At 39.0% G+C, this 24,912-nt stretch overlaps 1 protein-coding gene across 3 annotated transcripts; it reads left to right on the top strand.

Annotated features, from left to right (window-relative positions):
• The first annotated feature begins 1,348 nt into the window (after positions 1 to 1,348).
• Positions 1,349 to 23,761, top strand: si:dkeyp-77h1.4. 3 transcript variants are annotated; one of them, XM_021320365.2, is made up of 11 exons: positions 1,349 to 1,659; positions 10,111 to 10,174; positions 10,431 to 10,451; positions 10,541 to 10,819; positions 14,168 to 14,288; positions 14,440 to 14,615; positions 14,829 to 14,971; positions 16,069 to 16,216; positions 17,363 to 17,544; positions 17,632 to 17,724; positions 20,287 to 23,761. In XM_021320365.2, exons 2-11 carry the CDS (start codon positions 10,129 to 10,131, stop codon positions 20,977 to 20,979), a joined length of 1,902 nt encoding a protein of 633 aa, XP_021176040.2. In that variant the 5' UTR covers positions 1,349 to 1,659; positions 10,111 to 10,128; the 3' UTR covers positions 20,980 to 23,761. The 3 variants fall into 3 exon arrangements, with proteins under 3 accessions (XP_021176040.2, XP_012725734.2, XP_012725735.2); XM_012870280.3 differs by having other exon boundaries at positions 1,349 to 1,655; XM_012870281.3 differs by lacking the exon at positions 1,349 to 1,659 and adding an exon at positions 1,798 to 1,909.
• The last annotated feature ends 1,151 nt before the right edge of the window (positions 23,762 to 24,912 follow it).

The following is a 24,912-nucleotide window of genomic DNA, read 5'->3' on the forward strand; positions in this document are numbered from 1 at the left end:
AAGTTTTTCGTCTGGAACTTGAGCTGCAAAACATGCTTATAAAACAAGATGGCGGCCCTGCTATTGTAAACAACTATAACTAAATGTTTGCTGCTAGTAGTATTACACAATGAGCTAACAGGCTTCACTTCACTTGTGTAACTTCAAAGTAAATTAAAAGAAGTTCATGAATAAATTAAAGTGCCTTGTATTATGTTAATAAAAAGTTTCCTCTTTATATTTTGACAATATATTTTGCTAAACATGTATTCAGCAGTCCATGCTGTTCTCTTCAGCCCAACGAGTGCATTGGCAAAATAAAATCCTAATTTCCCAAAAACTGAATCTTAAAAAAATTGTAAATTCATTTCAAAACATTTCAAAATCAGCTTAGATTGCAAAGTTTGAGCACACAATGAATTTCACTTTAGTTCCACTATGCACTCAATAAAGACATTTTTTTTAAATAAATATAGTGTTGCTTATAATTATGACGAGACACCTATGTCACAAATATGATACACGGTCATATTTCATACATTAGAATGTCATTGAAAAGTTTATTTATTTCAGTAACTCATTTCACCACGGGAAACACATCATATAGATAAACATAGACTGATAATGTATTAATTAATGTTTTTTTTTCACCTCTAGCTAATAAAACAGCATTTAAGATTAGAATATCACATCAGACCAATAAAAAAGGAATATTTTTCATGCAGAAATGGGACCTAATGAAAAGTTTAATATCTGCTCAAATGCTGTTTTTATTTCTTTCCAAATGGTACTTTTAATCTGACAAACAACCCTGTAGTAGTAGTCTCCTAACTATGGGATTATTATCATGAAATACTATCAAATAGATTTACCCATCGTGTCCATGCCATATATGTCTGTCTCATATTTTCTTCATAAATAATAAAAAAAATATTATTCTATTTAAAAAAAAGATTTGTATGACACCCCATCTCAATGCATCCATGTGGATCAGATAAATAACAACTCAGTGATGTCCAAACCTTTTGCAAAAGGTGCCAAAATCTGCAAAATGAAAGTGCTGATGGGCCACAAAAATCCATTTTGGGTAAAGATGAATAAATAAAAATCAACTTCTAAAGAATAAACTAAAATAAGTCTAAACTGAAGATGTTGGGGTCTATAAATAAATGGTGTCACACACTACTTTTTTTTTTTTTAGGTCAACAAATTAAGTGCACAACATGTCACCCCAAGTCTGCTTTTCAGTAAAAGCCCCACAAGGGACACACGAGCGACTTTGTCACAAAATGATGGAAGGGATTTCTGTTTTTTTTTTTCTTTCTTTCTTTTTTTTTATAAAGCGTATAACATGTTTCTGACGTGACTAAATGTTACCCATAGCAATCCGCCTCCTTCTAACAACACTGCCATGTGATGCGGTCACGGACGCGGTGGCCCCGGTGTTTCCCGAACACGAGTCGAGTGGTTCCGAGAGCGGAGCCCGACATATTCTGATCATCTTCCAAATGTTGGTGCCCGAGTGGTGAAGTGCAGCTCTCAGAGGAGGCGAGAGGCAGGAAGGGAGGGAGAGCAGGCAAGCATTCCTGCAGATCGTCCACCTCTGAAAGGCATCTCTGCATCAGCGTCAGCCCGACAGCTCGTCCGCATCCCTGACCGGCCGGTGGAAGGAGAAGGTAGGTGGGTTATGGCTGCCTTATTTATTTATTACTATCCCTGCATCACCACACGACTGTGTGTGCGTCCTACGATTGTGTCTGGAGCGGGACGGGTTAAATTCTGCAGGTTTATTTTGTGTGTGTGTGTGTGTGTGTGCTGGATGAGCTGTCCCGACTCGGATGTGAGCGATCCACACTTTGAGCTGCCATGCAGGTTTATCACCGGAGAGAAAAGGTGTGAAATCATCTTCAGCTCATTTTAAACCATCCAGGTATGGAACTAGAGGCAGGATAGGCCTATTCATTTCAGAAATACAGATAAAACTGCAAATATACCCACGGTCACCCTTATATATATATATATATATATATATATATATATATATATATATATATATATATATATATATATATATATATATATATATATATATATATATGTATGTATGTATGTTAAATCATCGGCTTTGGCCTGGAGCTTTCTTGTACTGCTGCATTCTGCTCACATCTGCTGCTTGTTGTTCACGACCGGATTTTGATGTTTAAAGTCTTACTTTAGGCTTACATGCAAAGAAATTCTTGGTATTTTTCCTGCCTTTATCTCCAACAAACCCCCCCGCCCACCCCTCATGTCCACTGATTTTAATGGATGTGACAGGTGCAAGCAATATGGTGGAAACATGTCTTTTCCTTTAGTTCACTGCAGCTGGCTTTGCGAGGAAATAGGTTATCAGCAGCTACAGGCTTCTTCTGAGAGATAAACGTTGGAAATTATAAATTCGTCCTGACAGGATGGTTGTTTCATGTTTTTTCTGCCCCCCTCGTGAGCGGAGCTGTTTCCAAAATCCAGTATTAAGAGCAAACATTGAATTTGTTGCAAACATTTAGCGATTTCCCCTTATATAACTAGGCTTTTATCTCTTTTTTTTTTTGGGTCCCCCATAACTTATAAATGAGCACAGTACGTGCCTAAATGCGTCCGAGCTGTCTTGGAGTTTCTCTGCGCATCGTGGTTGCACTTGACCTCGTGTCCTAAAACACTTCCACAGAAGCAGCTAAGTGAAAACGAAAAAGAAATGATGAAGGCACAGGGTTGGCTTTGTATGCTCCCACACATCTGCAGCCATTGAAGACCAGGGGGACAAAGACCTGTCTGTCCCCCTTCAGCAAGCAGCGAGGTCTGAGTTCAGGGGAAAACACAGACACAGGCTTTGATTTCTAAGTGGGATTCACTGGCTTGGATTGTAGAAGATGATGATGATGATGATGATGATGATGATGAGAAGGAGGAGTAGATTAAAGAGACCTGATAAGGATAGAGATGCAAAATCACGCTAAACGAGGGGGAATCATGTAAGGAAGACGACCATGTTGAGGGGAGGAAATTTAAAAAAAGAGAGAGATGATGGAAAACTAATAGTCAGAAATAAGAAAATGAGGGCTGTCGAAGGTAACAATCAAAATCTGGGAATGCAAACAGAGTGTGTAGGACAATGAGATGAAAGCAAATAGAGAACTGAATCATTGGTTTGTAACTGCAGCGTCTATATGGAAGCATATGGAAGCATTTTAATGGTGTCCTGGGCGGGCCCCTCTGGCTGCACTCCTTCAAAGTGCTTTATGAAAACATAGATAGATAGATAGATAGATAGATAGATAGATAGATAGATAGATAGATAGATAGATAGATAGATAGATAGATAGATAGATAGATAGATAGATAGATAGATAGATAGATAGATAGATAGATAGATAGATAAATAGGTATTGGTGTGATGAGTGGGTTTATGTTTGTATCTTCTGTTAAAATCATAAGATACTAACATAATTTAACTTAAACTTAATCCCTTAGAGACCATGCTTTCTACTTTGATGCGACTTCGTACTTTGGCTCAAAGAAAGGGACATCCTGGCTAATACGGGACAGTTGGCAACCCTAAATGGGGGAAAGCCTGATTAGTATCTGATAATTATGAGACATCCAAATGCTCAGGAGAAAACACTTTTTTAGTTATCACTGAGTATAACTAAAAAGAGTAAGCAAATAACAAATCAAAAGTTGTTTTAAAGGAAATTTAATTGACATAGAATATTAAAATCAAGAGTTGACCTTTCCAAATATTGGTGTTTGCATCCTTGCCAAGGCCAGAAAGCTCAAAAAAGCCTTGTTTAATTTTTCACAAATAGAACAATTCAGCCCATTAGATTAGTTCTGATAGGAAGCTGCAAATCAGACGCTAACTCTAACTTTGTTAACTGCTACTTGCTATGCAGTCATGGTATTCTCGCTGTGTTTAAGAATACATTTTTTTCTTGTCTATCACAGTTACATTTATTTTTGTTCTCAAAATTGCTGCAAGCGATCTAAAAGCAGTGGAGTCTTCCTCAAAGCTGTTGTAGCCGTACGTGGTGTGTTAGCCTTAGCCTCTCTGTCAACACAATAGAACAGTTCAGGATCTACTTCCTTTGTAACTTTAAAATAAGGACATAGATACACGTCAAGCTTAAAGATACTTTCATGTCTGAAGCTCATGATAAAAGCTGTACCTGACAAACTGAAATGACATTTGACATCTAGGAGGAAGCATCCATACCTCCATTCATAACGCATGATGGTCGCCTAGAGTTATTTTGGCTTGGTCACGGGTCAGAAAGTGTCAAAAATGACAAATGAACTGGCCAAAAACATGGATGCGTGACAAAACAACATCTTCCCTAAAAGATGTACAATCAAATTGAATTGTGAGATTTAAGCAATTTTCATGACCGCTTATCTCCATATTTCATGAAATACTTGACGACAATGGCTATGTTTACATGCACAAAATTCAGATTGTATCGTTTATAAGGGCACACAATCATTTAATCCGATCGTATTCAGGTGCCAGGTGCATTTATTCAGAATATTACCACTCTGACATTTCCCTAAAAAAAAAACAACACAGAAAAATAAGTATTTCTGTCTTTGCTGAGCAACAAAAATTGTAAACAAAGCAGTAGTGTACGAGTCTGTTTGTCTTCTGAGCACCAAGGCTGGACCTGCACCAGGTTCTAATTACAGTTGAAATGTTACTGAATATATAATATTTTTGAGCTTATTTAATGTTTCCAACAGAAAGGTTGCATCAGGACCCCCGACAGTTTTGCTTCCCGACTTATTTCAGCTACTCAACAACGTGGAAATATGTCACGTTTACTTCAGGCGCACTCTGGTCAGTTTGCCACATTCAGCATAACTTGATTCTGACAAGCGTTTATATGCATGTCGATTGGATTGTCAATCGGCATACACCACCCTCTCATTCAGATTACAATATCATTCCGACTGAGCTTAATCTGTAAACGTAGCTAATGAAAAATAAAGTAGTGCGCAATTGTTTGAGTAAATAGTATGATAAAGGTTTGTTTACAGGAATAAAATGGTAACTCATAGGTGTGAAATAAGGCTATGAATTGACTAGCCGATGTTATTTCTTTGTTTTGGTTTTCTTGCGTCACCCTGCAGGTCTTTCCAACCAAGGTAGTAAACTATAATGCAAGAGCATACTTATATGGATACATATTTTATAGAAAAAAAATTACATTACATAGGTATGAAATGGGGGTACAGATTAGTTCTTACTAATTACGTAATTACTTGTTTTTTGTCAACTCCTTGTGCGATCCCCCAGGCCACACCACCCTGGGCAGTGAGCCATAAGGCCAATATTCAAAACCACCACTATAAAACACATTACCTGTGTTTTAAAGTGTTTTTATGTGTCAGTGTGGTTGCATTTAATTGGGACTCGTTTTCTTCTCGCTTCAGAGCTTCACAGAAACAAAAAAAAAAAAGAAAAAAGATTACAGTTTTTTTTTCTTTTTTGCTTCAGGATCTTGCTTTGAAGCAGATTGCCAATGAGGCCAACTGCAGCGACAAACAGATGGACATGCTTCCCTTCTCGTTTCCATCGCGGCCAACCAATCCTACACCTCAGATTAATGTTTTAATTAAATGTTGATTTCTACCAGGAGCGGCAAGCGGTCGTTTATTTTCTTGCACCAGCTAGATCATAGTTGCACACTACACAGGACGATTCAAACCCTCAGAATTAAGTTAAAAAAAAAAAAGGATGCATTAATGGTTTGTCTGGCAGAGAACAATGCTTTGTGCAACACATTTGGTTTCAGATACAATAGAATTTGTGGGCTGTTAGGCTCCCTGCCCAGAGTGCAGAGGCTTTGGCGAAGCTATGCGTGAAACAGCAATTGTGGTTGTCAGATTATGACACGGTGCAAAATGCATTGATTGAATAACAGTCAACAATGAGGCGCTTTATGTTACACGTATTAAATGTGGAGGTAGAGATTGGAAAAGATGGCCTGGACAATGAGGATTTATCTCTAGACAGATTGGGAAGTCTCATGGCGTCTCCCGGGTTGCAAGGAGACACTTTAATCTTTGCCGCATGTTTAATAGCTGCCGCAAAGTGTGACTGCAAGCACTGCAGGTGTCCCTCCCAGTCCTCTCCTGAGCTTTGTGGGGAAAAACTGCAGCAAAACCTTTTCTGTACAAACCTTCCTCAGTTTTCTCTCCCCCCCCCCCAGATGCCTCTGCAGCAGCATCCTAATAATCCCTCCTTCGGTGTTTCGACTAAATTCTTCTAAAGGGAGAAACAAACTTCCTGCTACCCTTTTTGTTTCTAGACATGTCCCGGTTTAGCTGAGTCATTACTCTGCTCTCCGTTGCTTTATGTCTCAGGATTTATGAACCGTTATGTCTCAACTCAGCCGAGCAATCAGTAAGCCGTATACAGGACGATACCAGATGGCCCCTCATAAAAATGCACATCCTTCTCCAAGTGATGACCTTTTCGGGACGTGAATATCATTAGTGAAGGTCTTTAAACCGTTTTTTTTTTTAGCCAAAACTGCAGCTGATCTTTAACTAAATGGAGGCTTTGTTGTGAACTCAAAACAGCTTTCTCAACAAAAGCAGAAACGCAGCGAGATCTTATCCCCGTTGACCGGTCGTAACCCAGAGACAGTGTCAGATATACTGAATTTGCAGAGGATGCGAGTTTCTCTGCAGACGGATCAGGTGGCACGAAGAAGGAAGGAGATAAATAAAAAAAGAAAGTCTCTTTTTTTAGTTTAAAGTTCTCACGTCCTTTCTCGTTGCAGTAGACAACTGTTTTTTTTGTCAGCGGTTTTTATGCTGCAATGTTCGTCTTTCATCACTGCAGGTGTTTCTTCCCCCATCCTGAACGTTTAAAATCACAAACACTTTCTTTAAGTTCAACCCTTGGATGTCCTGCGTCTGTTGAGGCTCTCTGAAATCCATTGACATCAGTCTCATTTGGCTTGTTACTTGGGATTGTTCACTGTTTTTACATTTTGAGGGATTTTTTTTTTGTGTGTGGGATCCCAACATGCATTCTTTATTTGCAGTTTCAAGCAGAAGTTTCCATACATTAATTTTCAGCATCAATAGGATTCCATCCATCCATCCATCCATCCATCCATCCATCCATCCATCCATCCATCCATCCATTTTCTAACGCGCCTATCTCCAGCTGTTAATGGGCAAGAGGCGGGGTACGTCCTGGACAGGTCGCCAGTCTATCGCCGTCAACATGATTCATTAGATTAAAATGAAATTATGTATTTGAAATATTTCCTCTCTGGGATGAAATGATCACCGAACAAATATGTTTAACAGATTTTAAGGATGAAAAATTGTCCTTACAGGTTTAGATTTACTGTGGATTTACTCTGATCCACAGGTGCTCTGTCCTCTAGGGCTGCTGTCCTGTAACTCTTAGGTCTAACTCTGTCTCCAGACACCAGAATCACATAATTAGGTGATTAGCAGGACTGTGTAGAACTTGGCTGCATGAGCAGATAATTCAGTCACTTGATTCAGGTGAGCTGAGCTTAGGACAGGACATGGGTCCTCGGGAGTCGGGACTGGAGTTTGAAACCCCTGCCGGGTCTTATAGAAACCAGATAAGACAAACCAAGGCAGGATGTTTGACCACTTTTCTGATCAGAAATGGAAGATCTGAATTGAATCAGCTGGTTTCTTGGCACGGATGCTGCTTTCAGGATAAGTTGATAAATATACGATGTAAGGTGAAGTTGAATAATTTTATTTTTTAAACCTTCTTTGTGCAGTGCACCAGAGCCACTGGCAGTTAAACAAGCCCTGAGAATGATGCTGCCACCACCATGCTCCAGGCTAAAAGTCCCACTTTGACTCATCCAAACACACATAATGTTAAAGTATTCACACATTTGGCCATAAATCTCAGCGTTTGTCTTCCTAAACTCTTCTCCAGAGAACATTTGGCTTTGTCCACGTGGAGAGCTCCAAATTTCAGTCATGCTTGAAGGTCTCGATTTGGAAGCAGGCTCTTCCTTCTCCCAGTTCCTGTGGATGAAGTTCACTGTAGACGGTGAGACTGGTGTTCCAGGATCTTACCGTTTACGATGGAGCCGAGCCTTTCTGCCGTTATGTGTTGTCTCTAAACATCCTGACCGATTTTAGGACATGTGAGGTAGGGTCACATGAGCAAAACTTGATCTGAACTGATTGGGTGTTTTCAACAGGGAAACACAAACCTGTTGTTCTGAATGGATAAAGGAGGCTAACGTTAAGCTTCTGGAACGACCGTCATTAGCACCCCAAGACCTCGACCATTGACTGCCACTCAACTTGCATTGCACCAGAGGCCAAAGTTTCTTTCTGCAGGTGGTGGGACCACATATAGAAGGCCCATCCAGTAACTTCTTCGGGCTGAGCTTGACCACCGAGACCTGGCTCCAGGCCTCTCTACACTGCAAAAACAGAACTAAAAATAAGTAAAATTTTCTTTAAATGAGTGTATTTGTCCTTGATTTGAGCAGGTAAATAAGATGATTTGCCAATAGAATAAGATTTTTCCACTTAAAATTGGAACAATTCATCTCCATCATCTTATTTCAAGTGCAGGATGTCTAATTATCTTATTTTAGGGGCAAAGATACTCATTCCATTGGCAGATAATCTTATTTACTGTCAAATCAAGGACGAATAGACTCATTTTAAGAACATTTTACTTGTTTTTAGATCCGTTTTTGCAGTGTAATCCTGGTCGAGGTTCACCCAATACTGTGGTCAGCCATGTCATTGAAAACATTCAAACATCGATGCTTCTCTGCATCAAAAGGAGTCAGTTCAGGTGGTTTTGATATCTGATCAGGGTTCCCCAATGGGTGCAACCCTTTGGGGGGGTTTTCTGGACACGTCCCATTGGGAGTAGACCGTGGGGAAGACCCAGAACCCACGGGGGGACCTGTATATCTTGTCTGGTTTGGGAACGCTTCAGGATCCCCCAGAATGAGCCGGAGGAGAGGAATGTCCTGGGTTCCCTCCTGGACCTGTTGCCCCACGACATGATCTCGGATTGGTGGAAGACAATGAATGGATGAAGGGGATCATTCCATATTTGTTAGTTAATTTTTTATGTGTACTAATTAAATAATCATATAATGAGTAATGAATAATTCTGAAACATAATGTAATGTTTCTTAGTTCTGTTGTCTAAAAGGTTGAGTAGGATAGAGGCTCAAAATCTGAGAATAATTTGAAATTTTAGATTATCAAAGAACATATGGAAAAAGACGAGTGTGTGTCAAAAAAGGTTGATATCATCCTATTATTTCTTTTTCCCCCATTGTTTATATTTGTTAATTTGCTGCCTTCCTGAAAATGCTGGTCTGGACCAAATAATCTGCTGTTATTCTTCCTGATTTATGAAAATCAAAACACATTTCTCTTACTTTGAAAGCCCTGCTCTCTTGTCCAATAGAAATTGGCCTTAATTGTAATTACAGTGGATGATAACCTATCTACCCTCCTGTTAAAATGCCAGGTTTTTGTGATGTAAAATCACGGGACTATAAAATATTTAGAACAAAAGCTTCCACCTTTAATTTGACATGTGTTCTCTGCAAATAAGCTAAAAAAACAAACAAAAAACAAAAACAAACGAATAAAAAAAAATCGAATGATTTGGAGGGATAATGCAAAACAATGACAATGCAAAACAACTTTTGTTAAAGCATCTTTTAATGCAATTCCAGCATTAAGCCCTCTGGTCACCAAATATAGAGAAACTTATTAAATTTGAACAAAGTTTAGCTTTCATGTAGGACTTTCCTAATATTTGCTGTTTTATATTCTTCAGTTAAAACCATAATTTGCAGAAAGCTTACAAAGGATCAGATTAATCACACTGTATACATGATCTATCTATCTATCTATCTATCTATCTATCTATCTATCTATCTATCTATCTATCTATCTATCTATCTATCTATCTATCTATCTATCTATCTATCTATCTATCTATCTATCTATCTATCTATCTATCTATCTATCTATCTATCTATCTGATTTTATTTTTGTTTGTTTCAATTCACTCATCAACTATACTCTTTTTCTTTTCAGACACAAGAATCTGCCACGATGACGACAGTCAGTGTGATTATGCTCAGTTTTCTCATCTCTGCAGGTATGTGACATGCAGTTCCTTCCTTTTAATGCCTTAGAACACGGGGAAACATTGATTTATGAGTTTTGGTGTCCTGGAACATTTGATTAGACAATGTGGTTAGAAATGTGTTTCATATATTTAAAATTTAAGGTGACGTTGATGAATTTGAAACAGTTATAATAAATAATGTGTACTATTAATTAGATTAATATTAAAAAGAACATATCTGATCAGAAAGAGTTTTTTTTTAATGCTGTTTTATTTTATCTTACAGCCATCTCTTCCCCTACAAAAGGTAAAAGTGCTCATCACTCACTCACTTAGGAGTTATGAGCTTTCCTCTCCCTCTAATTGGAAATGTTTATGGCCTTTCTCTTTCTTCAGTTCCAAGAACGGAAGAATCCAAAACGCTACTCCATGGAGAGGATTTCGCCATCCCGCTGCCGCAGCACGAGGTGGAGGTTGTGTTTAAGAACCGTTTGGGAACTCCGAAGGAATTGGTGTTGATGACGGGGAACAGAGTGATCAGCGATCGGGCCAAACCCACCCTGCATCTCAACCACCTGATCATAGAGGCCGTGGGCGAGGGGGATGAGGGGGAGTACATCCTGAAGAGTTTAAAGGAACCCAATGTTGTCAGGAAAATTTCACTTATAGTCCGAGGTACGGAGCGACACATCAGGAAGTGTGAGGTTGCTTTGCATGGGGGCCTGCATCCTGTTACAATGCAGAACGTCTTCTACTGAGACCTGTGAATATGAAACAGTTGAAACAATAATCAAAGTTTAGATTGTTTTCTAAAACATTTATGCTGCTTTTTGCCAAAAAGATTGCTTTTTAGATATTTACTTGATTAAAAACCCGGTAAGCTTCGGCATAATTGCAATAAAGCACCCTCTGCTCTTTTTAACTTAACAAGCATACCTTTCCCCTTTAAGTCGGTTTATTTTGCCTTTTCTTCATACTTAAAATACAAACCGTGCATCATTTTTTAACATCGATTTTTTAACTGTCTTCAACTGTTTTGAAAAAAATCTTCAAATGTATACATAAGAAGATTAAACACAGACGATTTTTTAAAAAAAAAATTAAAGATGCATCTAAATATTTGGTTTCAAAACTATGTCCTTATGACCTAAAGTGTTTAAGCTCTGGTCTTAGGTCATACCTGAAGTGTTTTTTCTTTCATTTGGAGGCACATTTTTTTCCACGAAAAAGATTAACTATCACATTTTAGATCTAAACACAGCCGCACAAATCTGACTTGCTTAAAGTGGAAAGAAGTGGAAATATTTGTTAAAGTATTCACACCTTTTGTGTTTATTTGTCTGATAAATAGTAATTTGTCCCTCTGACCTCATGACTTTGTAGTTATATCATGAAGATTTTTCGTCTTAAAAATCTTTTTAAATGGTTGTTGCCACTGTTAAAATAGATTTAAAACAGATTCAGCCAGGTTTATCTGCATAGTGCTAACTATTCATACGCATATTTTACCTTAAGACACCTTCCATGACAAACAGCTCCAAAGTTTATACACAATCTAGTTGAGTTCTTGTCAGCCAAGTACATTCTAATACAATCCAAAGCCTAAAAATAAATAAAACTAACAGTACTCAGCATTTTCCCTCTCCCTTCACAGAGGTTCTCAGCCCTTTTTTATAGGTCTATGTCAAAATTACTTTAGTGTCTTAAAATATGCTTTATTGCTGCAGTCCATTTACCTCAGAAGTCGTAACTAGGAGCTGGGAATGGCGTAAAACCCGAGTTAGCAACGTTCCAGTTAACGCAGTCGGAGAAGTCAGGTTTGCAAAAAACAAAAGGTTGGGATTCCGGTATAGCGACGGTCAAGACTGCTGTTGTTTTGTTCGTAGCCTTACTAATGTTGTGCTTTCCACATGCAAACATCACTTTTCATTTCTTCGGTTCAGACTTACTGCTGCTACATGTAACGTTAATTTTAGTCGCACTGTTACAACTGTGTTTTGTAAAATAAACATGTTTTCATCACAGCTTACTGTTGTTGATGCGGGGCGCTGCCACATTGGATCCGACAATCGGCCCCGGAAAATTTCTCCGACTTCATGAGTGTGTAGTCCCACTTTAGCGGCTGTTCCAGTTTATTCTTCTGACGGAAGTCAGAATCCATGCTAGAACATTTTATTGCCCTTGTTGTTATAAAAGTAAAAAATACCCTCAAAGAATGGCATCGACACTACCAGCTAATATCCTTAGATATAATTCATGCAATAGACTTTATTTGCCAACATCCTTGAGTCAAAAGAAAGGTTTTCAAGACATTAGATCAGAGTAATAGCAGAGATAATTGAAATTGATCAGCATGCATTAGTCTGTGAACCAAATCTTAACTACAACATGCGAGCAGCATATAAATCTGACCAAAGCAGTAGCTCACTTGGAAATTGATTGACACGTCATAAAAAAACACATGGACACACTTCCAACACACTTATGTGTGAAAACCTCTTAAAATAATAACATAATTGCTTGTTGCTTACTGTGAGCTGTGGAGATTATTTTTGTCATTCTTACCCTCCTTTTCTCTGCGTATGGTGGCAAAATAAACATAGGCTTGTTTGTCACAGTTCAGCTTATTTTAAAACTTTATTATTATTATGACTAGCGATATTTGAGTGTATTTATTTGTTAGGGTCAAGTGGTAAGTATAAAGAAATACCATAGACTTTAACATTTATAGATGAGATCATTTACGATGACTATCCCTAGCTGGGCTTTTGGTTACATAAAACAGTAAACATACAACAAATACAACAATGAAAATACAAATGAAAAGAAAATAAAAAAGACAAAACTCATTAAAGCCCTTAAGAACAACAATAAATTACATTTGGGAAAGTTGAGGTGAGAAGCTGTTTTGTTGTCGGCATTTCTTGGCTTGCAGAGAACAACGCACATCTGCCTCAATTTAACCACATGCTTTCTAGTCTTTCCCATTTTGAAGAGTGTCTGAGAGAAATTAACTTATGTGTCACAAGACATTAAAACCCCAGGGAATCAGAAAGGTGTGAATTGCAAGTTAAAATTTCCTAGAAACAGCAATAAACGTTAAAATGTTGAATATAAATTACCCAAATGGTTCTGTAACATGTATTTTTCAGGATTTGTTTGCTGTCTATATGTGTAGCACCAGTGGTTTAGTTAAAATCAAGGGGGCTCTTTTTCCTCCCTGAATAAAAGGTTGGAGTTTTCTCCAGTTTTCCAATGGGAGATTATGCTGCTGCAACAAAAGGTTAATTTATTTGAAGGGTTCAACACATGTTTAGCAGGGGCTACAATTAAAGTGGCGGGTGCAGCACGGTTTTCCACGTTAGGGTCAGAATTAACTGGGAGGATCCAAGGCAAGTGTCACAATTGCTGTGCTGTGTCCAGTTCTTCCTTTCCCGTGCAGTTAATGGATAAATCCTGCAAAAAAAAAAAAACACGAGAGACTTGTGTAAAGAGAGCAAAGAGAAGTGTGCATGGATAAAAGTGACTGTATTAAAGCAGTAAGTGGATACAGAGCCACATGCAGGGAGTAATGTGATTTAATGAAGAGGTGCATTTGTTTTTTTGACTGGAAGAGCGTAGCTGGAGATGTCAGGCAACAATTATGCAGCTCTTTACCCACCGTCCCACCCCCATTTCCATCTGTCCTTGCCGTTTTCCTGTCCTTATCTTGTCTCATCTGTCTCTCCTTCTGCTTGGCTTTGTTCAAACCCTATTATTCCCATTACCCTGATATTTTCGGATCAGTGCTCTTTTGCTTTTCTGCATTTAGCCCTCTTTTTTTTTTTTTTTACCCCACATCTGCCAAGCTGCTTTTCTTCTCTCCTCCCTCCGATGGCATCTTCCTGTCACTTCTTATTTCAGCTTAAGCACACATTACAGCTTCATAGATTGTCAGACATTTTCCTGTCAGCTCCCATTAAATTCGCCGCTTCTGTTTACTGATAAACAAAAAGGTTCATTACCTTGTTTTGCCCTACCCAGACTGCACCCTCGAGAAGATCGTCAGATACGGCGGGAACTTCGATATTCAAATAAAGGGGGTGAACCCCCCCATCACTCTGGAGTACAAACCCAGCGCGGTGGAGGCCAATCAGACATCCAGGTAGAGTCAGCACAATCACGGTGACTTTCTGAACCCGTGAGTCAGTACTGACATTTTTTCAGCCTTGATCCACATGCGCCGAGACAAGTCTGAGACGCAGCAGGAAAAGGTTGAGAAAAGTTCAACCGTCTTCGACTTTCCTCCCCCGCAGACCGCCGTCCGTGGTGCTGACTGCCACGGGGACCCCGACGGGGACCTATCGAGGTCGCATCAGCGTCAGTGAGGAATCCGTCACCATCAGGGCTGTCACAGGTGCCGACGAGGGCAGCTACACCGTCACGGATAGCAGAGGCGCCATCAAAAACAGAGTGTGCCTGAATGTCAAAGGTGAGAATACTTACGCGTTTTTTTACCTGTGCGTGACTTGCTTTAATGTCTTCGTTCAGGATGTTGTTGTGGCTGTAGTTTCATGCTGCAGCGGCATGGTTTAATGGCTTTTTAAAGACGCACATCCTAATGGTCGGCTAAAGCACTTACCGCCTGTAAAGAGAGCCACTGTGAAGTTATCCCGTTTCCTCTCTCGCCCGTTGTCTGTTGCAGAGCACAAAAACTTTGCGACCCTTTCGCAGGGCGAGAAGCTGAAGATCGGCCTGATTCTGAACAGCTCCTTGGTGCAGCTCTACTACTCCCCTGGGTCTGATGGCAAAGCCGTTCTGCTGATGGATAAGGGGGAATTCACAAGTGTAATAAATACAAACTGTCGTTTTCTTCTAAGATGTTACACACTGAAAACTGCTGCGTTAAAAACAAAACAATTTAGCCCATTTTTCGCTAACCCATGGGGCAGTCAAAGCGATAGAGAGCAGGGTTAAGTTGTGGATTTGTTGAATGAATATGAACCCGAATACCTGAGTGCCAAACAAGTTGGGTTAAATAAAACATTTGTCCCTGACAGTCGGTAGGTGATTCTGGACAGCCCACTATGATAGAAACACACAACTCTGCATACTCACACATACCTGTTTAAAGTGGTTAATTAACCTAACATGCATGTATTTATGTGGGAGGTAGCAGGAGTACCCAGAGAGAACCGATGTATGTACAGAGAAACATCCAAACTCCTCTTTGTAAGGCCCCTGCCAGAATTTGAACCGACCTTCTGGATGTCAGGCTACAGGACTACCAACCGTGTCCCCATTTTTCCCAAGAAGAATTACTTTTATTTTCATAACCATGCTGCTTTAATGGGATAAATTTTAAGAAAAAAAAACCCCAGAAAAATAATGTCAACAAATTATTGGGTACCACTTTACAGTAAAGCTCCCCTTATAGATGGCTAATTAATAGATTATAGATATGTTATTAATTAATCTGTAAACACTTTATAACTCATTTATAAGTGTTTGTCGTGAATTAAGGTGACCAAGAGACAAAACTCACGGGTTTGTGCTTACAGGGTTGTAATTTCGTTAGAAATTTTTTAAATAAGCAACTCCAGATGACATATAGTTGACCAGCAAGGCTTATCTCTTGCCCGGCATTTGTAAGCAACACACAGGTGTAGCAGCGCCACTAATTAGAGGAATCACAGGTTGGAGCAGAGTGTGACGTCAGCAGTCAGCAGCAAATACACAGAATCACAGCCAAAAGCTGTGAACGGTACGGACGTTTCTTTATCCTTTTTCAATTGATGTGACAGTTATTAATTATTAATCACGCCTATTTACATGCATTAACATTTCAGCACACACAAGGGAAACTTTAACTGTAATTCATACATTTTTATGGCTTTCTCGCTTATTGCAATGTTTTCTAATCAAAGGCCTTTTTTTCATTTTAGGCTCAAGCAGATCTTGGATTCGAGGACCGCCTCTCTTTGGACGGTTCGGTTGTCTATCTAGAACAGATCAAGGCCTCAGATGTCGGCCTGTTTAAAATTACAGACTTGCAGGGATTCACCGTGTCCACCGTCCAGCTGGGATTAAAACGTAAGACAGGAGTGGTGCTAAATGGGACTAAATGTAGGATTCTGCTGCAATTTGGGATAAGACTTTAGGTTTTAGGCAAAGCAGGTTCATTTATACATACAATAATTTCAGCTTTTTATTTGCACAAAATGTAAGGAACACAGGCAGAGAAGAGAATATTAAAGATAAGTACAATAAAAGCAATTTAGGAAGTTGGTTCAACAGCCTAGTAGCACAGATACTGTTCTTTTGCTTTTTTAGCTTCGGTCCTGGGAACAGTGACTGAAGCAATTCTGAAATGCCTTAAAATCCAAGACCATCCACTGCTTCATAGACCAGGAACAGGCAGTGAAGTGATTTAAAGACTTGTGTGATACAATTAATTTTTCCAGTGTTAATCAGGACCCTGGCAGCAGGATTTTAGTTGAGCTGCCGCTGCCTGAATGATGTCTGGCTTTAAGGGGCTTTGGCCAAGGGATGATATAAATATAAATCTGTCATCAGCATACATATGCCAGCAGATGTCGTAATACTCCAGAATTCAAGACAAGGGAAACATGCAAGCATTAAATAAAAGTGGCCCAAGGACAGAGCCTTGGGGTGCTCCACTTATTTTTTTTTAGCTTACATTCATAATGACCCAATGATACAAAGTAGCCATAGTTTGCCAAATAAAATCAGATCAAGCTAAGCTCAGTACCCAAAGGTTACACTCATGTCTGACACGTTACTCATTTCAGTCAATCAGGATTTAAAGATCTGCTGTGTCAAATCCAGCACTGAGTAACAGTAAAACCAAGACAGAAGTTTTAGATGCATCATTGTTAAAATCTGTATTAGTTAAAACATTTAGTAGTGCAGTCTCAGTCCTGTGGTGTGGTCAAAAACTTGACTGTAAAGATGTGAAAGATTAGTTTAGCTTTTTATCAAGAAAAAGTACATTTATTGATGATCTGCCTTTTCAATAATTTTTCTTATCCAATACCGTTACATTAGATATTGCTTAAGCATTCAGATCAGGCTTTTTCATGCTACAGTTTTCAGGGCTTAAAGACAAGTTTCTATCTGCATTTGCAGCATAGCCAGCCAAAAATCAGATTAGGTTGATTTCTCCTTTGTTGTCAGTGAGTTTAACTCAATATGCTACTTCCCTGTGCCTCCCTGCAGCCTATAGAATGGAGTCCCTTTATGTGGCCATCATTGCCCTGCTGGGTCTGCTGGCTTTCCTGCTACTGGTTTGCCTTCTGTCCTGCCTGATCAAAGTAAAGAAGAGGGCCAAGAGGGCCGCTGCGCTGGAGAAGCTGGCTGAGAATGCTGGCAAAGAAGATGAAGGCGACGCTTTTAGACAGGTCTGAGAAATTCACCACAATGTGTGACAGTGAAGATTGCTCCAATTCAATTAGTAACTTTTATTTGTCTGTGTCGGATCTTTCCAGGTGGTCAAGAACATCACTAAACTCAGCGAGGAGTCCAAACACTCTCAAGCGGACAACACGGAGAAATCTCAAAGCACCGAGGTGGACATCAAGGTAAGGAGACATGATACCCGATCCTTTAAGCTAAGACGGAGAAATTTTGATGATGACTGAACATTTTTTTATGCTGTTTTCTGCGTTTAGACAGTTGCAGCTTATTCAGAACGCTGCTGCTAGAGTCCCCACTAACATCAACAAAGTGGACCACTTCAGTCCAGGTCTCAGTTTCTTTGCAGTGGGTTCCTGTGCAACAAAGAAAAAAAAAAAAAAGAGTTGAATGGTTTAGGGCCGAAACATATATCTTTGATCCGTTCACGTTTTATGACTTCTCGGGTTTTCTGGGAGTTTGCTTACTTTTCCTAGAGTTAAACGTAAACATGCAGATTTTCTGCACCTCGACTAACTCCCAGAAAACCCGAGGCCTGCCCTAACCTTCAGTTCTCCTAAGTTAAGGCTGAAAATTGTTTGTGTTTGCCACTGGCTTTTATTGAGTTAAATATGTTTCTACCTTGATCCAAAGCCTGCAGCCAGTCCATGCTCCGTGCATTGCAGCTGCACTATGACTCGCCGTATTCTGTTTTATGCAATTTTAGCTTATTCCTTCCTTCCTTCCTTCCTTTAGTAAACCTGCACTGTCTGCTACAGATGGACCCAACTCCGGTTTGTCATGGTCATGAATATCATGCTGATTTAAGGCTTTTAAAGGTGAATTTTAAGGAGAATTGAGCAATGATGCACCTTTAATTAATTTTTTTTATAGAAAAGTTGTACACGTTTACATTTTTTGTGGATTTTCTCTAATGCACACAGTGTCAAAATGATACATACAGGATTAAATATATACAGAGATCCTTACTAATATTTGAATAAAGGCCAAATATAGCAAGTTACAGAAAACCCCCACACACCTTCATAATGAAAACGAACAAGGTTCTGTAATAATTCAGAATGAATATTAGATCTGTCATCTTATCAGAAATGGTGGAGTTCATTTAAAAAACTGGTTTCCTACCACAAATCAAGCTAGGTGTAGGTTGGGACCACTGAGCTATATAATACACTGGAGTGCTAATCACCGTCTGTTTGAACGAGTCGCTTTGAAGCCACCGCCCGCCATATTGGTACTCCCTATTTCCCCCCAGTAACTAGGGAATATGTGCGCTACAGCATCGAATAACGAGGATTTTCTCATGTTCAGGGGGGACTTAAAACTTTTAAAATGTCAAATGCCATATACTTTTATGTTATGTTCTAAAAATATCAAGTACTGAGAAAGTCATGTGCTGAAATATTTTGCATTTTATTCATTTAAATATATATGTTTAACATTTATAACTTTATAAATAACAATATACAAAAACATATATTTACATATGTGTATACATATATATACATATATACATATACACATACTTATATATACATATATATATATATTTAATATGAATAACATGTAAAATATTTCAGCACCTAATTTCCTAGTAGTTAATAGTGTTAGTACATCTGTACACTGTAGAATTACCTGTGAAACGTTTTCACTCAGCCAGAAAACTGCTTGTTGTTGCAACCAAATCCTATGGGATTCTGTGAGAGTAGGGAGTAGCAAGATGGCGGCCAGTGACTTCAGTTTTTCGGCAAAATCAGCACTCCAGTGTATAATATAGCTCAGTGGTTGGGACCATTCCAAAAGCTTGATGCTAGCCTAGTATACACATTTCTGTTTGGATCTGTGTTTGGTGTTATTTACCTGTTGGTACACCCAAATGTTTCCACTCATCAACCAACTGCACCAAGGCATTCAGTCCCAGTAGAAGAAGAAAAAATCAGGTCTGAAGGTTCAGGAACAACCCAGCAATGCAGTTGAACAAGAAAGAAGCCCCTGCATCAAAATTGACATCTGAAATCTGCAACTGCCCGAATTTACAAGCCAAATGCCTTCTGGAGAAGAGTTTTAAGGTCAAACAACTTGATTTAACTGTGTGGCCAAAATTACAAGAATGTTTTTTTAGAGGTGACAACATGAGGCTTTTACACCTTCAAACACTGTAGAAACTGTTAAGTATGGTTGTGTGAGCATCATGCTGTGTGGCTGTTTAGCATTCATGGCCACTGGCACATTGTACAAAGTAAACAGAATAATCAAGGAGGGCTATATACAACATCTTTTAACTAAAAGCAGGCTAACATTAAGCTTCTGGAATCCCGTTATCTCAGCTGTTCGGGAAATTTGGACTTGTCCTGAAAGACAGCTCAGTCAGAGGAAAAAGAAGCTGTTTTAATGAAGAAATTAATTAAAGTACAGAGGTCAAATATCCAGAATTATGGCAGAATGTGGTAGATTTCAACAAAAGTGGGTGGTTTCTCTGCAACTCACTAAATGACGTTTATCAAAAACATTATTGGAGATGCCCAGATTGAAGTTCAATGCATTTTTCCCCCAAATGTGTGCAAATAGTTTTAATTTTTTTAAAAATCAGTGAAGGTGGTTCAAAAGTGACTTTGAAAGCCTTGAATTAATGTGATACCCATGCCCACGATCAGCGTATGTAAACAACTCACCAGCGCTCTACAAGTTGTGCAGCTAATAATCTTCCCTTGTCGTCTATTTGAATGCAGGGTCTGGAGGTTTCTTCCAAAGAGGTTGGCGTTGGTAATCTAGAGACCAGTGACTCAGGCGTCGGCTTTAACACTGCTCTCCCACTGGATACTGACACTGACGTTGCCGATCAAATCCCCGATTCTGAGGCTGAAGGCCCTCCTTCTGCTGCCGAGTCCAAGCCCGCTGCTACGCCGGTACCTGAAACTAAAGCAAGTCCCGTCCCTGAGACCAAAAAAGCCCCCGATCAGCCTGTGGAAGCAAAGCTGGACGCGCCCAAACCAGTCGATACTAAACTTAGCCCAATCCCGAGCCCTAAGTCTGGTTTGAGTCCTGCTGAAAAAATGCCTGCGCCCAGTCCAAGTCCAGAACCCAAAACTGGTCTGAGTCCAGCTGATCCAAAGCCTGCACCCAGTCCAAGTCCAGAGCCTAAGATCGCTGCTCCTACAGCCACCTCTCTAACACCTGAAACTAAGAGCGCAGCAGCTGCTGCTCCCGAGTCCCCCAAACCAGCCCCAGCAGAACCCATCACCAACGGTACACCTGAGCCAGGACCAGACTCCAAAGCAAGCCCAGATCACGCAGAAGTCATCAAAGACCCAACTCCAAAAGAGGTTTCCATCAAAGCCCATGAGGTGGAGCTGAAGTCTAGCAGCGTCGTCCCAGAGGGCAGCAAAGACGGCGCTGGAGCCGAGGACACCACTACCACCTGAGAACCACGGCTGCAAAAACACGAGGAACCCCCACAGATCCCCCCACCCACCACCACTGCAGACAATCAAACACCCCCCTACCAAAATGGTGAGGAAGCCTCAGCAAGCTGGGGCGATGATGGTGACACAAAACCCACAGTGATAACGATACTTCATTTGTCTGTAACCTTTGAGACTTTCTGACTGAGACGCAGTTTAAATAACAAACTTGGCTTTTAATCTTCAAACAATTCAGTTTTGCAGCCTTGTTTTCTATTGCTTTTACTGGAACAAAAAAAAAAAAACTGCCAAACTGCAAATGAAATCACTTGCAGAGTTTACAGCTAAAATATTAACTCCACATGAGGTGTTTTATAAAATATGAAAAAGGGTTTACGGCATTTCACAATATCAGCGTAGCAGAGTTTCTTCTTAGCCTTGAACTAACCACTGGTTCACATTGAGATGACTGACAAAACAAAAACAGGTTTTCAACATGCACAGATCAAACGTGGACATTATTTACACCTGCTACTGAAATGTCCATGATAACAAGATTTGATTGAATTTAACAAAAGAGAAAAACTTAACACATATAGTACTACCTACTATCCTAACCACTATTAATATGGTTTTAATATTACTATCTAATATGAATTAGATTCAGACTCATAGTGGATGTCTTCACTAATTGAAATGTGTTTTGCCAGCAGATCCCTGAAGTCCTGATCATGTAGTTTTGGTTGGTCTTCATGTGTTTTTTTTATATTATATGACTTTGTTAAAAATTTCTAGCACTATTAGAAGTTACTAGAAAGGCTGTGCAAACTTCCTTCACTTAAAAAAAACTTCCTGTTTCCGCTGCATATTGGATTCCCAAGGAAAGAAATACGAGAACAAATCCAAAAGATGCGGAAAATAACTTTTACCATCCATTTATTTGGGATTTCCCCCTCTTAATTTTTCCTTTTTGTGTTTGTTTTCTTTTACTTTAATCCGATCTTTCCTTCCAATCGCGCGTTCGATTTATACTTGTAAGTCTGAATTTTTGAGCAACCGATGAGACACTCAAGAGGAGGGATTGCTGCAAAACCAATGACTCAATGCAATCACCTGGGCTTCCTTGGATATATTAGCTTTTACTAATTGGCATTTTAGGATCAACTGACTTTGACTGTTTTGTACCATATTTAGGACTGATTGGGCTCTTCATAAAAGTAGATCTGAATCACTTCATTGTTAGATCCTACTAGAATGAGTGGGGATAAGTTTGGACTTTAGATAAAAACACATTTAACTTGAGAAATCTTGTAAATTAGTGCTATACAGTTGTTCTTGAATATATACATACCCTGGCAGAATTTACTTGTTTAGTTTTCATGTTAATTTTTCAGATATTGTGAATAATACAAAAAACCTTTTGTACAATCAAGCTTTGTGGATCGGTGAAGCCCTTTACAATCAACTCAAAGTGTTTTCTTATTCTAAATCATAATGGTAACACACAATAGCCTAAATTACCCTGATCAGAGGTTCAAACAACCGGGACATTTGACCTGAAAACATACTCACAATTTCATATAAATGAGTAAATAAATTAAAATAACCAAAAAAGTGAGTTTCTGGGCTGCATGATCACCACAGTGATGTTGCTTGATACTGAGACATGGGGAAAGCAAAAATAATCATCAAAAGATCTGCAAGAGCTGGTAATTGAATTTTATATAAAAAAGGAAAATCATAAACATAGAGAATGTCAGTCGGAAGTGTTCAAACTCTAACTGAGAAGTGGGAAATGGGGGCAACCAAGCTACAGTCAGGAAAACCAACTAAAAAAAGGAATATTTGGGACGCAATAACAAAAAACACTGAACCTGGCCTCTTCAGCCCAGTAGCTGTAGGTGGCACATACTTGGACCTTCCAACCTGACATTATAGATCCAAAAGACAAGGTCAAGTCAACCTGTGAAGATGTGTCTCGTGGAGTCACTTCTGGGACATCTAAAAAGTTTGTGCAAGAAAGCCCAATAATCTACAGCAATCAAAAGCTTTTTGACAGAGAAAATCATCTACACCCACCACAATATGATTATTGTTAAAGAGAACAACACAAGACATTACGAACAAGATCGCCGTAAACCTTTAATCAGAGTAATTTGGATATAGTTTGTCAAGATGATTTAATAGTGCAAGTACAATTGTTACTTCACCCAACCACCAATCACCAGTTAAAGAAACATATCTATTATTATTCATAGTCTCTCAGAAATGACCAAAATATAAGAAATTCTGCTCGGGGTATGAAAACATATGAACATGCTTGTATAGATAAACAGAGTTAAATTATGTTGTTTTGAAAATCAAACATTATAAAGTTGGAAATCTGACTGGAACGTCAGAGGCCCTCTAACCGTCCTCTGTTTAATATCCAGTATGGCTGCCCCACATATAAAACTTACTCAAAGCTGCAGGAGCAAGCTGTTTATTTTCACTTCGGATAGTTTATATCTTATTAACCCAGAGACACACATACCATCTTTTTGTGTGAGTATGTTTAGTGGCTGATGGGAAGAATGAGCTTGTGTTGCTAATTATAGCTAGCTCTACAACAGATAGCAAAACCCCCTGGTTTCCAGGTTGCAGCTAAGACAAAATCAAATAGGACATCATTCCCAGATCCGAGTTGTGACTTACAAGACAAACTGAGTGCAGCACACATTGATACGTTTCGTAGGCAGTAGCAAAAAACAAGGAGTTGTCTCTGTTAAGAGATCCTGAATTGCTAAAATGTTGTAAGAAGTAATATTTTACCTTCAGTTGAGGATCCTTTGGTGTCTTCATTTGACATAAATTCAGATTAATTGGTCCTTGAGGCTAAAGCTAACTTCTAGTCCAAAAGGGAATCAAGACAAAAGTGGACTTCTACTGGCCTAAAACACCTCCATTATCAAAAATGTCATGGTGGTTTCCATGGATGCTATTTCATGAACCTTAAACCAACATCTGGTTTACCTTGAATTGGTTTTTCACACAGAAGCCGATGATTATTTATATCATATATGGGAAATGGAGATTGGAGGCGGTGCCCCTCCACTGATCTTCCTGTGTGCGTTTAAGGTCAGATTAAATTACATTTAAAAGTAAAGTGGTGCAAAAAATATTACAAAGTTTATATGATCAATATTTAAATCTGTGGGTTTGTGACTAGAAACATTTTACAAGTTTTGTTCTCAGTCCATGTTTTACACAGCAAAATCACTGGTGGTGCACTGCCTGCAAGCTCCATTCATTGTGCAAATAACCATCAGCTTCTTTGAAAATAACCGTGCAATGCAAATGGCACTGTGTAAAGACCCATAAATTAATCTATGCATGAACCAGTGTGCCATTTTTGAGACGGTAGTCATTTTCAGGTAGTAGAAGTCCATTTTGGTGTCAGCTGCTCTCGGACTAGCCGATTAGCTTAAGCCTCCGGTATCAATAATCTAAATATGTACAAAATTATTTAATAAATAGATTACTAAATGAGAGTTAGAATTTCCAGGTAAGATATTAATTGTCCGTGATCTTTTGAAATAACTTCAATTCAAAAACCTTGGGCTGCCTCTTTAGGGCATACAGTTTGAGGCTTTTATTCATACTCTCACACTGTTTTTTTTTTTTTTAAACTGGTTTGAGTGTGTTTGGCGGTATTTCAAAATGTAATCGAAACAATCAAATTCTAATGCTTGCTTAGTACAAAACCGGTGCATAGTTACGCATTTATGTAAAGAAATGCATGTTTCTACCTCGTGTTTCACCTGGAACAGCGTTCCTAACCTTAAAATAACTTTGGATATACGGAAGCAGCACAAAATGATTTAAAGTATTCAAAATAATTCCCTCAGCTGGCCTATCTTTGTAGTTTTTCCTGACAGTTATTTCTTATAAGTGCATAATGGTGATTTTTAAAAA

Source organism: Fundulus heteroclitus, chromosome 3, assembly GCF_011125445.2.
Source record: "Fundulus heteroclitus isolate FHET01 chromosome 3, MU-UCD_Fhet_4.1, whole genome shotgun sequence".
NCBI classification, from domain to species: Eukaryota; Metazoa; Chordata; class Actinopteri; order Cyprinodontiformes; family Fundulidae; genus Fundulus; species Fundulus heteroclitus.